The sequence below is a fragment of the Dermacentor andersoni genome, chromosome 5 (genome assembly GCF_023375885.2).
Source record: "Dermacentor andersoni chromosome 5, qqDerAnde1_hic_scaffold, whole genome shotgun sequence".
NCBI classification, from domain to species: Eukaryota; Metazoa; Arthropoda; class Arachnida; order Ixodida; family Ixodidae; genus Dermacentor; species Dermacentor andersoni.
The window spans coordinates 50221019-50239042 of NC_092818.1; the positions used below are offsets into that span (position 1 = coordinate 50221019).

General features: G+C 44.1%; 1 protein-coding gene across 1 annotated transcript in view; it reads right to left on the reverse strand.

The window, feature by feature from the left end:
• Positions 1-2226: 2226 nt before the first annotated feature.
• The window catches only part of LOC126530302 (uncharacterized), a 99441-nt gene continuing 83643 nt past the window's right edge, over positions 2227-18024 (reverse strand). Inside the window, exons 16-17 of the mRNA XM_050177621.3 lie at positions 16994-17079; positions 2227-11102 (exon numbers count right to left, since the gene is read on the reverse strand). Coding sequence (XP_050033578.2) covers positions 10973-11102; positions 16994-17079 — 216 coding nt within the window. The 3' untranslated portion in view covers positions 2227-10972. The remainder of the gene's footprint in view (positions 11103-16993; positions 17080-18024) is intronic.

Here is an 18024-nt window from a genome sequence, read left to right on the forward strand (position 1 = left end):
CAACACTGGGCCGACCCTCGGTGGAGGTGAAACAGGCGTTAAGCACCCCGCATACGTGGGCCAATCCCGAAAGTTGTGCAGCGCCGGGCCGACCCATGGCAACGGTGAAGCAGGTGTTAAGCACTACCCATGCATGGGTCCATCCCGAAGGTAATTCAATGCCGGGCTGACCCGCGGTGAAGGTGAAGCAGGGATTAAGAACTCCCCACATGTAGGGCGATACCGAAGATATTGCAATACCAGGCGCACCCGCGGCGGAGGTGAAGCGAGCGTTAAGCGCTCCCCATACGTGGGTCCATCCTGAAGGTAATGCAATGCCGGGCTGACCCGTGGTGAAGGTGAAGCAGGGATTAAGAACTCCCCACATGTAGGGCGACCCCGAAGATATTGCAATACCGGGCGCAACCGCGGCGGAGGTGAAGCAGGCGTTAAGCACTCCCCATACGTGGGCCCATCCCGAAGGTAATGCAATGTCGGGCTGACCCGTGGTGAAGGTGAAGCAGGGATTAAGAACTCCCCACATGTAGGGCGACCCCGAAGATATTGCAATACCGGGCGCACCCGCGGCGGAGGTGAAGCAGGCGTTAAGCGCTCTCCATACGTGGGTCCATCCCGAAGGTAATGCAATGCCGGGCTGACCCGTGGTGAAGGTGAAGCAGGGATTAAGAACTCCCCACATGTAGGACGACCCCGAAGATATTGCAATACCAGGCGCATCCGCGGCGGAGGTGAAGCGAGCGTTAAGCGCTCCCCATACGTGGGTCCATCCCGAAGGTAATGCAATGCCGGGCTGACCCGTGGTGAAGGTGAAGCAGGGATTAAGAACTCCCCACATGTAGGGCGACCCCGAAGATATTGCAATACCGGGCGCACCCGCGGCGGAGGTGAAGCAGGCGTTAAGCGCTCCCCATACGTGGGTCCATCCCGAAGGTAATGCAATGCCGGGCTGACCCGTGGTGAAGGTGAAGCAGGGATTAAGAACTCCCCACATGTAGGGCGACCCCGAAGATATTGCAATACCGGGCGCAACCGCGGCGGAGGTGAAGCAGGCGTTAAGCACTCCCCATACGTGGGCCCATCCCGAAGATTCCAAAAGGCGCGTTATAGGTTCCCGAGTCCACAGGGGTATGTGCAATTGATCTTGGACCCTTTTGGCACTATAACCAGTATCGGCCCACGTGATGATTTTTTCTGTTAACAGATGCCCAAGAACACTGCAGAAGTTAGTCATACACTGCTTTCGCTATAGAAGGCAGCAATATGTTGACCACCGAGTAGATTGGTTTGTCAACGCTCTAGGAATGGGTGTCAGGAGCGGTGCCTTGGGCGGACGGGGGAGGGACGTATGCCGCTTAATTTCGGAAGGGGGGGGGACCCCCCGAGCCCCCCCCCCTGGATACATGCCTGTATAGGTGTATGATGATGAAGGATACATACAGTCGCACTAGTAGACAATTTGACCTTATGCGAGAGCTGTCAAGCTGTATTGGTCAGCTTTGCAATTCCTTCTGCAGATACTATGCCTTGTAAATATCCCTCACCTGCAAATGGTATTCATGCAACAGTATCATTCCTGGACTCGCAGCAAACAGCTACGTTTTGTTCGAGACTGCGTACTCCTTTCGTGTGCTATATTCCTACACACTCTTTAACATGGTGGCCATGGGCCCAATTTCTATATGTCATAAATAAGCAGCACCTCTAACAGAAGCTAATATACATGCCTGTATAGGCGTATGATGATGAAGGATACATACAGTCGCACTAGTAGACAAATTGACCTTATGCGAGAGCTGTCAAGCTGTATTGGTCAGCTTTGCAATTCCTTCTGTAGATACTATGCCTTGTAAATATCCCTCACCTGCAAATGGTATTCATGCAACAGTATCATTCCTGGACTCGCAGCAAAGAGCTAAGTTTTGTTCAAGACTGCGTACTCCTTTCGTGTGCTATATTCCCACACACTCTTTAACATGGTGGCCATGGGCCCAATTTCTATATGTCATAAATAAGCAGCACCTCTGGCAGAAGCTAATGTGGAGGAACATAACCGACAGGTCAGCAACTTCATCTGGTAGGCTATTATTAATATCGCAAACAATACATTTCATAATAAATAATTTTTACAGCCCTTGCAAGTTTTGGCATGTAAGCAATTTTGTAACAAGCCACTCCACACCATCTCCCTAAAAAATTGCAGCAAAGAACATGCTAAAGAGCAGGACAGCAAGTTTAAGACAACTTTTATTTTAAAACTATAGGCATCGCTTCCAGGTAATGCACAATTCAAAAGTACAGAGTGGGTACCTTGCAATGTAGTCTTTTTAAATACAGAATCAAGGATTTGCATTGCATTGCTTTCACATGATTCAAAGCAAATGCAAACAGCTCAAAACAAACTAGAAAAAAAAAGCAACTTGATCAACAAGTTTCACTACAGCTTACGTCGTTTACGGCAGCACAGACAATGCCTCGGTAGATAAGGGTCTATGCACCTAAGCACATCAGCTGGACATGTCAGATGAACAGCCTAGACTTGCATCTGGAAAGTAGCGACATGCCCAAAGGTAATAAAGCTTCAAAAGCTCATTCCCAAAGGCATATATATATATTTACATGTATGAAATACAAGCCCACAATGCATCATTCCATTCACGTGCAGACTTCATACAGGAATAACCAAAATGGCAAAGCTTTACAGACCAGAGGTACTATCGCACCAGAAAGACAACTGAATGGGAACAAAAGTAAAAGCATTCCTTGCACATTACTCGAAAACACAGCATATGGCTTTGCTGCACACCTGGCCTGTAAACATGCTGCAGCATCAGAAGTCCTGTGTCAAAAAATAAACTGTGCCAATGTCGCGCACACAAGCAAGGAAATTTAAAACTCGCATTTCAGTTAATTTTTTCCCACTCATGCTCAATCCTGGCCTTAGAGCACAATATGTCCAAGGAACAAGTACGTTAAACACAGTGGGCAGAGTCATCGGCGAACAACTTGTATCAAAATTTTCACGTCAATGCAAAAGAAAAAAAGTAGAACAGGAACTGCATAGAGGATTGAGCGAAGTGTACCCAGCAAACACTGCAGAATTGTTCAGCCACAGTACTACGTCGCTGCATCAAGCCGAAATGATCACTACTGCTGGACCCCAGTACCTTTCCGCTAAGCCCAAAGTCGGCTTTACTACAATTTATACTGCTACAAAGGTACCGCAACATCCCAAGCTGACATCAATATTAACAACACCCATCATCCCAAAGAGCAACAGCTTAACCCAGGTCCAGTTCAGGAAAGTAAGTCTAGAAAAACACTAATTCTTATTTCAGCATGGTGGGGGAGTGGTACAGCTAGGTGAAACAAGATTAGACAAAGCTACCAACCCTTGCTACAAAATGTCCAGCCTTTGTGTTCTCTTGCAGCAATGCACGTCTCCCGGAGATGTGTTGAATTACTCCTCTCCCGCGTCAGCCAAACCAATCCTATATTAACAAATTTACTTCCGATGTTATCATTATTCCTTTTTGTCAGCAGTGACTCTGTCAAACTTACCTTTGCATTCACTCAAATAGACAACTGCTTATCTGCTCAACACAGCACACAACCTGCCCAACTACATTTGTTCTTAATATGAACCGGATTATCATATTGATATCTTGCACAACTATGAGACTAAGTGCTCTTCTGGTAATGAGCGATGACTCGGAACGTTACAGCAGGTCAAAAGCCTCAGTACAAAGCCTTGTTTAAATATCCAGCAACGGATTAGCCGAGATAGGTGGGAGGTAGGGGAGGGTCATTTGAGAAAGTGTACATAAGAAATGGGTGGGGGCATACAATATCAAACAAACTTTTGGAAAAATATTAGGCTAAAGTATCTGCCTCATTATCTATGACATTTGTACTAGCCACCACCAGGTGGTGCAGCCCACACCATCCCACATTGCACAAAATGCCAGCAGAGTGAAGGGTGCACTCTACATTTCCAGCCTAACTCAAGACCAAGTCTATGACACACTTTACAGCCTATTCAACTTGCTGCATCATGCCACAGAAAAAAAAAGGGTCCTCAGCAAGCGCAACAGCGAGTAGTACCGAGTTGCTTGACAGACGAATGGCCAGAAACATTTCACCAGGGTTGCTCACTGCACCAAAATATGCCACTATTTATAAAGCTTTGTCTTAAAGGGTCCCTCGCCAGGTCTGGCCATTTTGAGCTGACAAGTGCAGTGCATACAATGCATGCTAACGGTCATAGTCTGCCAAGTATAACATCGCTATGTCCTGGAGCAAGAGCTTAAATATCAAACCAAACACCATTTGCTCTTCTACTCGCGGGTGCCACGCTCTCAGCCGGACAGTCAACGTAAATTCCGCAAGCACACCTACGTACATGGCCATGCTGCAATGTCACTCATAGTAACACATCACTTCAAGAATTATTCAATGTAACATCTGTTATTTGTTTAATCTGTTGCTTCAATAGACGAACTAATGTTTAGAGAAATAATAAAACATACAAACCAAATGTCTGCATGCTTTCATTTTACTTCGTACTGTAGCAAGAGAAATGTACTTCCGTTTAGTTAAGTTTTGTTCCCAAGTCATGCAGTCACACGCACAGAGAACGAAACTATGTCATTTTCTGCCGTGTTCCAGCACAGGCGATCATGCTCTTTCATCCTCTCACTGAGAGCACGCAAAATCGTCTGCTGCGCAAAATGAGACAAATACATATGTGTCATTTCAAGTTGCTGAGGACCGCTGCCGACAGACTTTTCCAGCTCGAAGAAGACCATGTGTGTATCCGTACTCCACTGCTGCGGCCGCCAGCCTAGCCCATGCATCTGATCCCACACTCAACCAACGATAAAGTCTACAGAGTGCAAACATTGACGGCAAGCTTCCCATGACAGCTTCTCACCAGCCACTCCACTGACCAAAGCGCTTAGAGGACTAGGCTTAACCAGTGCTGCTTTGTTGGGAATCTGCAAAGTTGTGGTTTTGTGCCTAGTCGACGTGGTGATAACTTTGTTAGAACTTTGTTACAGTGCGCATCACGCATCATGTGACCAGTACAGCGTTGGTGCTAGGGCGGACGGCGGTGCTGCAGAAAAGTCCGAATAATCATGCAGGTCCGAAAAATCAGGCATCTGATGAATTGGCGACTGTGACATTTTTGTTATCAGAACATATACTATCAGGCATGTGCAAACAAGAATTTACTCAACTATAATTGATACTGTGTTTGATGCTGAAATTCCGATTTTCTTATTGTTTGAGAATGCTCCACTGAAATAAAGCTATTACCAACCAAATTTGACATTTACCAAATTGACATTACCAACCAAATTTGGCAGTCTTAGCCCATACTTAATTACACATGTATGTATTATCGAGGTTTGACTAGTGAATTTTCAAACGCTAACTGAAAACAGTAACAATGTTACTTGTGGTAATTACAACTTCTAGAGCACCCAGTTTCTTCCTTTGAATAACTAAAAGGCCCAATTATCTGAACATGGGATAAAACGTGGTCATACATGCAGTTATGGCTTATTACGAGAGACATGCACAACTGACGGTGTTTGAACAAAGGTAGGACCAGAACAGACACCCAAACAGATACACATATACAGTGAGGTGTCTATTAAAAGAATTTCATGGGGCCGGCAACTATCATTCCATTATTTTTGAATTATTGTTCCACCGAAAACACAAACCGACGTTAAAAATTCATCCACAAATGCATTTGTGCCACTGACAACTCAATATAACAGCAGTGAGAAGGTGCATTTATGTGAAGCAACATCTTTCTGCCAGTGCGTGCGCAGCTCACAGAAGGCTCGAATCTTAATACTAAGTGAGTGTATGCCCGGCTGTACATCTGCCAACAGTGACATTACGTGCGCCACAGTTCCCTGCACGTTCCACGTGCAGTATGATGAAACGCAATGCTGCAGAGTGGCCGCTACCATGACCCGCCCATTCCCAAGCATGGGCCAACTGTCACACACGAACCATGCAGCTGTGCATTCTGCGAAGGCGTAGGTAACATGCCTCGAGCCTTCACGCCCGCTGCACATAATCTCGCTGATACATGCTGCACCCCAGTGCACTTCATCACAAACAGTACTGAAGCACCAAAGCATTCGCAAACTTTGTTGTTTTTCTTCTGTAATTAGCCAACTTACTGATATATCCTGGAAGTTGGTGGCAATTTAAGCAAGCTTGCCCTTCCCCGACGATTTATTCCCTCAAATCTTCAGGACTGCCACGATTTCGTGACAATAGGCGTAACCTCGCGGTCTTCGCAGTGCCAACTTGACTACTAGTTGTACAAGGATTGCTTTTATTTCTGCAGGCCGCCCTTAGTGCGAGTGATGGCGATGGGAATTGCATAGATTTGCAATTGTCCAAGAAATACCTGCCGCTGTTGGTGGTGTGCCGGATTTTTCGCAGCTTCGCAAGTTGCAAATGTGTGCGATACTTCTGGTTATAAATTCATTATTTTTAGGTGCCATGAATACAGAGAAAGCATAAAATTTCCCTTCATATTTTTAAATATTTTTTGTCTTCTAAAATTCATAGTACTGAAATATTTTTACACTAAAAAATAGGCGTTTGGCTGGGTTGTTCAAATTTTCGTTAATTTTAAAGAACTCTTATAGTGAAGTTCACTGTAACAAGGAGGGGGAGGAAAATAAAGAGAGAAGGCAGGTATATATACCAGCCACACAGGTTTGCAGCAACCAGATTCATAGTGCCAATATGAAAATCAATCAGATATGGACAGTCCATGAAAATTGACAGGAGGGTGTCGCTGGCCCGTCGAGGAATCGGGCTTGGGTTCCTTTTACATAGACCTGAACATGACTCGCCTCCCGGTTTCAGCGTGGATGCTTATAAATATTGGATAGTACTACAGCAAAGTTATTTTCATGTCAGATGTGGCTCTGTTATAATGCGGTGCAACTGAAAATAAAGATCACTTACAGCTCCACCCAATGAAGTTGTACTCAAAAGAATTGAAGGCCAAGCAGATCATATGTCTTCTACATATATACTTTTTCTTCCATTCAGAAATGAAGTGCAAACTAAATGCTCATCGCCATGTAACGACAGATACTTGACAAAGACCTACATCAGACAGAGTAAGTTATGTGCCGTGTACACAAAACACACTTTAAAATTACATTTAAAACTGCCTTTATTAATTCCAATTGCATGCCTGACGGTATTTTACTAGTAGAACATCCTAGTGGTATGTAGGAATGCAGAAAAATTAAATGGACAAAGATTTTACGGGATGATCTATATAAATGCGAAACACCAGTGGTGCTACAATTTGTATTCACTGCAGTGCTGGGTTCAACTTACAAGAAGCCCAGTCTGTCACCTACAAAAACATAACTGACTGCAGATGCCGAAGTGATGCAAAAAATAAAAATAACGATACAAAAAATGCTAGACTTTGCGAAGTGCAAGATCGCGTGTATGCAACATGGGAACATGTAAGAACCCATGATAGAATGTGTATGCGCAACTGAACGAGGACGTAGAAAGAAATAGAACACCCAGAGATAGCGCTAATTTCAACCGTAGCTATTCATTTTCGCACAAATGGATAAATACGTACCAAGCGAGTGGAAACAAAGTCGATAAAAAGGAACATTCAGTGGTGTATACAGCAGAACCATGCACGTGTCTAAGGCATGATCAAAACATACACTGCAATAGTTACTGCAATAAACCGAGGAATCACATCTCTTTTTGAAATAGCGACACTGAAGGCTTGATTACGCATCTTTCTTCTAATTTTGCAATTTACAGAAGTACAGAAGTTCTGTACAATGTACAGAAGTGGAATGGTGAAGAATCATTCCACTTCTGCACAAAAGAATGTATGTTGGTCAAGCTGACAGACTCATCGATCAGAGACTAAAGGAGCATCAATATAACTTTACTAGAGTAGTCTTGGGCCGTTTGGGCATTCAGTGCCATAATTGTGGGTGCAATTCCCTGTTTGAGAGTACAGTATGTCTATTTTGTATAGGACTCATAGCACGATGACAAGGGAGATTGTGGAGTCCTATGAAATTGCAAAATTATAAGAAATGCATAATCAAGCCTTCAGTGTCACTATCTGAAAAAGAGATACGATTCCTCTATTTATCGCTGTAACTATTGCAGTGTGTGTTTTGATCATGCCTTAGACACCTTCACGGTTCTTCAGTATACACCACTGAATGTTCCTTTTTATCGACTTTGTTTCCACTCGCTTGGTACGTATTTATCAGTTCGTGCGAAAATAAATAGCTACAGTTGAAAGTGGAGCTGTCTCTGTGTGTCCGTTTCTTTCGACGTCCTCATTCAGTTGCGCTTACACATTCTATCACAGATGCTAACCAACTAGCCCACCAACGTGTTTAAATCTAAGAGCCACTGTTTTTGTTGTGTTTAGAAGGACGAAAAAGTTGACGGAACCTGTTAGGCAAAATGAAAGGGTGGGTTGATCTGGTTAAAAAACAAGACATATTAATGTCACTCATGTTCTTGTCAAACAGGTTAGCTGTGCTTGTTTTACTACGGCCACTGCAACAATTGATGTCACCACAGCTCACCCACATAAACAAATCCAGAGCATTTAAAATGACTGAGCAAGTTATTTATTGTGCCTATGAAATTTATGCCAATAGAAGAAGGTATGCAAGAGGTTGTGTATGTGTGAAATACATTCTTCATACAGCCCCAATAGAATAGCCAAAATTCTCAAGACAAACATTATTCTGGGTATTCAAAATTATCCTAGAAGATCAGACAATCCTGTTAATTGAAACAACACCGGCTTCACGCATAACAAACGACACCTCCTCTGGTGGCTTTTGAGAAAACAAATTCGGCAACTGTAGGAGCCCTAGAACTGCACCCAAGTGGCGAAGCACAATGCCTCACGCAAAAACACAACATGTTCTTTGAGCAATCAATGAAAACGTGCGTCAAGCATTTTCGACCTTTCTAACAACCATGTACACGAAACCTAACCTTGCAAATAAGGCAACAGCCGTGTAGTACAAGCACTTCTATACATGTAGTTTACATAAAGCCTAAGAAGGTCTGAAGACAGAACAGAAAGGAGATGAAAGCGACAGAACAGGTGCTTTGTTGCAAGACTCTGTACGTTGACCAATTGTAATAAAAAAAAAATGGAAGTTCATCATTTACAGGGTATCTGGAAACCATTTGAAAAAGCCCTGTAACCACACACACAAATAAAACAAGCAAACAGAATATAACAAACCAGCAACGAAAGCAAAGGTCTGGAATATATAGGACTCGTAAAGTGCATCATGAAGAAGAAAACATCTTTGGATGACTGTATGAAATCTGCAGCATTTAGCAGTGCATGTGTCTAAACTTAATCCATTGTTAACAGCTACAACTTGGAATTCTGGCTGATCTTGCCTGGGTCTGTGGAAAGCAGATTTTCCTACAAGGAGCAGTGTTTCGTATTCATAATTTATGAAAAAAAATGACAATGCCTAAAACATTCTAGCTAAAATTTGAAAGAACTGACGCTAGCTGCCGCTGCGATCAACTTGTGTGGCACACACTTGTAAGCCAAGCCTAGTTTGCAGGTACAAACTTGGATTGCATGAAACACAAACGAAGAAGAGGCGCTGTCACACTTCAGGAAAGGAACTTCTACACTGGCACAGCAAACTTGTACCACAACAAACGTCTGCACCAGCCCAAAAAGATTACTGAAACTTTTCCTGTGTAAAACAAAATTCATCCTTTGTGCAAACCCATGAGTTTTACTAACAAGACACATTGCTTCCAGACGAGCTCACCAAGCTTTCAGCCGTTTTTTTTTTCTTTTTCTCACAAGTGTTTTACCATAAGTCTCGGCAATTTCACAGCTGTCCCCTTCGTAGGGACTTTCTGGTTGCTCGGCAACCATGCAATGAAGCCTGCAGCAAATACGCAAGTGATAAGAGGCACACTAAGAATTATAGGAATGAAGAAACCATGCCCTACATTAGCACTCACTGCACTCAAACTCCTAGACCTAAATAGTGTTGCGTAAATAAGAGCACCGTATGCAAACCACTCTTCTAGCTAAATTGCTGGCTCATTGCAGCTCAAGTTTCGCACAGAAGAGGCACATTGCAGTGCGCGCAATTTAAGTTTAATAGGACGCTTGCATTCATTACCTGCCTATTTCGTTCAAAACAAACCACAAGTAACATGTGTTTTCTGTGGTGATATCCAACAAAAGATGGAGACTAACAGAGCGGTTGAGCCACCCATCATTGTTGGAGCAAGACGTCACACATGAGGAGTGTTTCAACGTTACCGTGACGGACGGTGCTGCAATTCCATTCTTGCAAACAGCGCTCCCTATCTTTCTTTGTCTCGCATCACCATTCTTTACAAAACAGACAAATGTAGCCACCAAAACACAGTATAAAACTCCCATTCGTCGTGAAATGCCTTTGCCACGTGCAAATAGACTTTGGATGAGCCCGTGGTTTAGCCGGAGTTGTGCATACGCGGCACTTTTATTTACACAGCATTCGGTGCATCAGTAGGATTAGCAGCAACAAAACAAAAACAAGCGTGCCCTTTCTATCAAACTCTTGCTCCTTGGCCGAACAAAGCACCCCGGAAGCTTTCTTCCCTAAGAACAGAGAGCGTCAAGGTCCCTCAACGGAAGAACAGACTAGCATTGTCAGCAGAGCCGCTGCACCGTAGTTCAACGTGGTACGAGGGGATGAGCAAAAAAAAAAAAAAAGGCTGTCAACAAACATCACTCTTATTTGAGATGGAGATATAAAAAACACAGCACAGGGTGAACACACACAAGGAAAGGCCACTCAGAGAAGTGAGGCTGGGCCTGCAGCTTCTGCACTGGACAGCAGCGGTGGGCACCACCACAGCATGTGACGGAGGAAGGACAGCATCATGACGAGGAGATGCCAAAGTCCTTGAGGTGCTCCTCGATGTCCACGCGGCAGATTGGGCAGCGCTTGTTGGTCGTCAGCCACTGGTCCACGCAGACGATGTGGAACAAGTGCATGCACGGCAGACGCCTGCAATAGGGATGCAGAAGGTTTATGAGCCAACGCAAAGGAAGAAGACTTGGACAAGCTGGTGCTTCAAACAAGGCAAGATGTCTGAATGTGTTCCTTATTTCCTGCTAATTTTGTTGTCGTTTTGTTGTAGTCTAACTGAGTGCATGCTTAATGTCATCAACTCTGTAATTATTGTCTGCCATTGCCTGTTCGAACGTGCTGCCTGTACAATGCCTTCCGGGCTAGGTGAGTGGCTGAAATGAACTAACTACAACCTCTCCATGTCGAGACATTGCTGCGACAGAGAACAGTGACTGGGGAAGGGGGATATTATACAAGAGCAAGAATGCAGTGCCATGCAAAGCGTTACGAGCTAACTTTATTTAGGACTACATTGTCGGGTTTAAAGTCCTGAAACTGTGCTGTGGCCTATGGCCCACGTGAAAGGGACGAATGCAAAGAAGTATGCCCTCTTCTCTCGCGCACGAGGCACCCAACATACCGAGGTGCAGGGGGGGGAGGCATTATAGATTTGAGCATGCTGTGTGTCCTCGGAGCTCATTTTGCATTGAAGCGATAGACGGCACGAATGTCCCTTCGCTCACTGCTGCTGCTGCACCTCCTCATGCCAGCATTTTGACAGCGGGTGTCCGCAGTCATTGAGTGCGATGTGTTCATGTCTGCTGCACGTACGGACACCATGCTTATTAATTTGGTTAGCAAGTAAATGTTTACAAGTTGATATTGCCAATAAAAGTACTATCTTTACTTCACATGGCTGCTAATTTGCTATCGCAATCGATGCTTCGCCTTTTGGGCAAAACTGCCTTTCTCATTTGCAAAAGATAAAGGATCATCACTGAAGTCTGTTTATTTTCATAGCACCGTTATTCAGATATTTTCCTGCAAAAATGCAAATTCAACATTTCCTTCAACTCCGGCAGCACAGAAAATTTGTTTCAGGCTCTCGCTCATTGTGCTGCTTCAGTCTTTAATATTATGTGATAGTTGTGGCCACGGGATCATTTTGTGTTTGCCTGCTGTGCGTCGTTGCAATGCTGGGAAATGCAACCTTGACTGCGCGACGCTGGCAGTTTATGTCATATTGCACATATTCAGCTTGATGTTTTCCATCTACAGACTAGCTTAACCCATTCCGCACTGCAAACGTGCATACAAACATGTTAAACATGCTCGCCGCTTTTGCGATACTCAGCCTAGACCAGCACACCTTATCTGGGGCTTGATCAACAATAAGCGGAAAATTTCTCGCAATGCTTTGCCGTCCACACCTGCCTTGGCAGTTTAGGCCTAACCAACGCTGTTGCGCCGGGTGTCAGCCCCTGAAGTTACACTCTAGTGCAGCGTCAATGCAAATTTAATCACGGCAGCCGAACGTCTCTCAGCAAGCCGTACAGTCACTGCAAATAATATGTTTTAATAATCAAGCAGGAGCAGAGCTTTAGTACGCGTACAACAGATATAAAAAATATTTAAAGCTTCGCAGTAATATGGGGGGGGGGGGGGGGTTATTGATAATTTCTGCTCGTGGTGTGTGGTGTGGATTCACGGCAGCGTGAATCGCACTTCAAAGTGTGGTTTTACGGTAGCACGGCCCGCACTGCCATGAAACCACCTTTAGGACAATGTTTTCTACCATCAGCACCGCCAAAGAGGTGGGGAACAGAACAGCTGGCCGTAGATATGACGAGTACATCGACGTGCATCCGCAAATGGAGACAGTTCTTACAAAAATTTGGTCACTGCGCGAAGCATTTCTGCTGGTTATTTCCACGTCTTAAAGTCTGTTCACAGTTGCAAATGGGAGTGCGCACAGCTTATACATGGAAAAATATGTACATTTGTTCGTTTCGAATACTAGAATTTGAGTCAAAGCGAACATCGAATAGCGTAATATTTCAGCCTAATGTTCGAAAACATTGAATATTTGCACAAGCCTAGACCATAACCGCCGGGAACCAAATCCTTACAACACTGCACGTGCCTAGTTCGGATCCAACATGCACTGAACCTTGTATAAAAAATTTACTTTGGAGTTTGGCAACATTAATTCAGAGCATTCATTACATGAGGATGTGCTTTAAAGGTTTCCACCGCCGGTGAAGCACTAGCCTTGCCCAGAGTAAAAATGATGTCAGTGGCCATTATTAGTATGGTAGTGCAAGACAAGAACAAGAAAAAAAACAGGGCCAGTGCTTCCTTGTTTTTGTCTTGTCTTACGCTACCATACTTACAATGAATCATTACCAATTAACCCACTTGTCAGTTCTAGGTTAGTGGCCAGTGGTTGCGGCATGCAGTGAAGAGTAAAGACAAAGGTTTCTTTCCTGCAAGGCTGGCAGAGTTTAGCAACCTCAATGCAGAGTATGACTTTTGCACTAAGAAAAGCAGTGATGCTACTAACCCATACCATTTCAGAGCAGCAAAAAATGCATTTCGGAGCAGGAGATTGGAATTTAGGAGCATGATTAATGAAAGCGATTGCAAACTTTCCATACCATAATGTCCTCTCAAGTTGAACTACCAGTAATTTTGATAAATATAATGCCATAATGCCAGCTACGCAAATATTTGCTTATGTGCTTTGGCAAACAAATTAATTTTTTTTTCATTGACGAATTACGGTGTACTGTATGTTTTAATTCAAAACTCAAGTGTTCAATTCCAAGAGAATTTCATTTTGTTTGATTGTTCAAGAATGCTTCCGTTTTGAAATATTCATCATCAAATTTGACACTCAGTAAGATAACTTCACATTCATAGGATGGAGTCAATATACTGGACCCCCTCCCCAAAATTTACGCAGCTGATTGCAGGGGAATCTCACCCAGTGAGGGCCACAGCGCAGCTGCTACAGCTCTGCCAGGCTTCCAAGCTAGAGTGCCACCTAATCACATATGTCACATGGTGGAATTCATCTTTGTGTTGAGACTAACCTCTGGATGTGAAAATTACCTTACAGAGTGTCAAAATTCATGTGAAAAACAGTCGCCAACCGATTTTTTTCTTTATTTTAGCAAAACACATTTGAATAATCGGTCAGTCCAACACCATGAACTTTAGCAGTAAAATAATTTTTGTTGCTCTTTCCAATGCCAGCGGTATGAAAGATTTGCTGAGTACCCTGGTGCTGTGCTTCACTGATATACCATCTATATAAAATTCTGCGATGGTCGAGACTGCAGAGACATTTTGCTTTCACTCGTGGCGCAGTTTGATGCGCGTTGCGTGCCGTCACGAAGGACAGATATGCGGGCAGGACCTTTGAGTGTACGATGCTGTCAGATTAGGCTTTGATGCGCGGATTCAGTTTGTAGCTTTCTGCCTACACGTGAGACTTTGCCGTTCCGTCCATTAAGCAAATAAAACAAACGAAAACCATTGTGGTATTTGCTGGCATTGTCACCTGCAGACCCAATCTCGGCTTCCGGCCGCCAGTCTGGCCCATGATCTCATGCCTAATTGCCGAGGCGGTATACTGGTCTGAACATATGCGTTGGAACCATCTTGCGACGATGGCCTACTGGCAGTGAAATTTTGTCACAGCCGTATGATGCAACTAGGCCTAACCAGCACCACTTCTTTGGTATCCTATGGCACAAGTTGCTGTTTGGTGCCGAGTCAACCCAAATCGTAATAGCAGCCATCAGGCATTCCCCTAAAGCCGTGAAATCATCTCGCCAACGAAAGTGTGGAATAGGCGACCAATTTAATGGCAGCACTTGAATCATGGCCGCCATTTCTGTGACATAGTGCACAATATGTTCAAACAAACGAAGGAAACACCATACCGCATTTGAAACTTCAGTCGTCCGATTTACGCTAGTCATACAGGAGAGAAGTGCGGGGTCTGGCTCGCCATTACCACAACTGCTGCTGCTTGAAAATCGACACTGTAGCTCTGCCTAAGCAACTTGCATGAAGAGGGGCAGAAGGTATTCAAAATAGACAACAGTCCACTGAAGAAAGAGCAGTACAATACAAGTTTAACTAAGGCTTGGCTTGGTCCGCCGCAGAGTTACTGCCGCCGTGCGTCCATGCCATGCCTCTTTCGATGGTGCCAAGAAACGGCTCCTGAGGACTTAGTTACATTTTGGAATGCCCAAGCTACCCCTTAAAGGCAGGGTGGGCACAGACTTCTCATACTTTGCTGAAATGTAGCAGGATGCAGCAGGGTTCGCCAGTCGGCGCAGTTTGGTGCAATTAGCGCAGTGGTACCATCACTGGAAAAGTACTCCAGCAACAGCATTCTCAATGCTACTGTCATGCACCTCGGAAATCATGCGGAAAGAGGGGGGGAACCTGTCAGTGCTGCTAGCACTAACAGGTTCACTGTACAATGGCTTGTGAGCCTGCATGGTCCCACAAGTCTGTCATTTTCCTTTAATAATAACGAGCAAAATATTCAAAATTTTCACTGTTCAGAAGAACTTAAGGGCCTCTAAAATTGTCCTATAAAGGGGTCCTGAACTACCCCTAGGTCTTGGTGAAAAAAACATAGTCTGCAGATAGCATATGCTGCTGTGAACATCAGTCAAGTTTTGCTGTCGTATACAGCACGTGGAGCTTGCAAGTACAGTGCAAAATCACCTTTCTCTCAAACGCTCTCCAACAGAAGCGCACACCTCATTCTCTTCTGGACGCTTTATTTCATAATAAAGTGGATTCCAAAACGCGGCTGCTATTGGCCAATAGCCAACGTCAATCAAGAAGGGAGTTTGTGTCAGTGGGCTTCTTCCTACTGTTACTGTGTATATCTATCGATGGAGTTCAACAAACGGGCAGAAATAAGCAAAAATGTGGCTTCTAATTTCGATAATAATTGCGACTTCTGGAGGAACCTGACTGTCATCTGCTCACATACATTCGCCCACTTAGTAATTTAAACTTTGGCCACCCTACTTATAGGTGTTGTATACGGCGGGTCTCGCTAATTTCAACTAGTTTTGAATGCTCATCTAACCTTAAACCACACGAATTTTAAGGTTACATCACGCGCACACTTGCCAGCACGCTCTCACTCCTGGCCCCTCCTGGTTATACGCCTTGGCAGACTAACTGACAACGCTTCAAAAATGCACAAGTTGGATGTGGCTGCTATCCGTCGGTCAAGCTAGTGAAGGTCAAAGCTGGTCTGCACCACGTAGCATTGTCAGGCTGTAGCATACGCGTGTGAGCGCACACTCAAGCCCTGTTGTGCACAAAGCAAACAGTGCGCATACGCACCACAGTTGCACGTAGCTGTGGTCTTCTATGTAGTGTAGATATCGCATCCGCCGCTTTGTGCCACCACAAGTCTACCGGCTAAGTACACTACAGCTCGCAGAGGACAACCACGTTTGCCTACCATTTGGCGCATCGTAGGTGCCAAAATCGGATGTAGTGGCATCTACCTTAATATCCAAAAGCAAATTTGAACTGCATGCCATGGTGCCGATTAGAAGGCGGAGCGTCGTGGGCACGCCCTGCTCCACCGTGGCTTTTTCAGTGCAAGGCATTGAAGAAGGAACAGGAGCACAGCGGAGAGGGTGTTTGATTGCCAAAAACTACTTCCTCTGAACGCATTGACATACTTTTTGCAGCAAGGTATTTCTGTAATAGTCTATTTTAACTTCAAACGCATTTCTCCTCTTCTATAAAGAAAGAGGTTCCAGACCCCTTTAAAGTATAGATGTGAAATCATAGTTTAAAACTCCAAACCTAACAAGGTGGCATACTTTAAAGCAAATCATGCAGAATGCGGCAAGGTTGTGAAATGCTTTGGTTACTTAAACTGCCTTACAAAAACATAAAAACTGTAATACCTGCGATGAGGTTATCAATTGAGAGATCATACATCATACAACACATGGCCCAGCAATCTGAGCTCTCAAGGTGAGGGGCATTACCTGACTTCTTCGTTGTCCTCAAACTCACTCAGGCAGATGGTGCACTTCTCCACGTTGTCCTCACTGTCACCACCGCTTCGTGGAATCTGAGCAGAGGAGAGCTACAATTAACACCACAAAACAAGCCGCTAGCTCGAAGTGCAAGCAAATGACAAATCAAAAAGGGGCCCATATGCAAAGTAGCTGATGTAGGCTGCATTTTGGACCAAGACAGCAAAATAGACTTTGCAGCCACTGTTCGATGCTGTATGCCACTAGACTTTTATTTCTATTTTATTCCAGTGACCATCTTTAGTCAGGTTATTACTGTTATCAAGTTATCACTTAGTGCAAGTCATTACCGCATCTGAAATTTAGTGGATGCTGCCACAAACTCTACAGTGAAAGAGTCTTCTCAAATCAGATTATGCACGTGACGCGAATAGTGTTGTACGTTCTCAGACATATCATAAGAAGCCAACAAAGACACCAAGGCCAGCATAGGGGAAATTACTTGTCCTTAGTAATTCAATTAAGTAAATAATAAATTAATGGAAATCAAGTGGATGAAGAAACAACATTCTCATAGTGGTACTACATTCATAAATAGTGATGAACTTGGCTCAGATTGGACAACCAAATGACTGTGCTCGCCCCTTTAAATTAATTTATTTGTGATCCTTCGAATACTCCAACAAGTCAGGTTCTGCATTTAAGCAGTGTCCCTTCACCCAATAGTCACCCAATAGTCAGATTCACTTCACCTAATAGTCAGATTCTTAGCTCACATATCTGGCCACATTTAATTCATTGTCACTACAATGGGACAGTATCTGTCAAGTTTTCAACAGACTGTTTTTTTTCCCCATCTTGCATTTATTAAGCACACAAGTACCATCATCTAAACAGTAAAACATTAAATGAATATACTAGCCTTGCTTAATCCTTTGACGGTCAAAGCCGTAAATATATGGTGCCGTGAACAAGTCTCAAATGGTCGATGCCGTATATTTATGGCCCCCTCTGTATGTTTGAAAAACATGTCACATTTT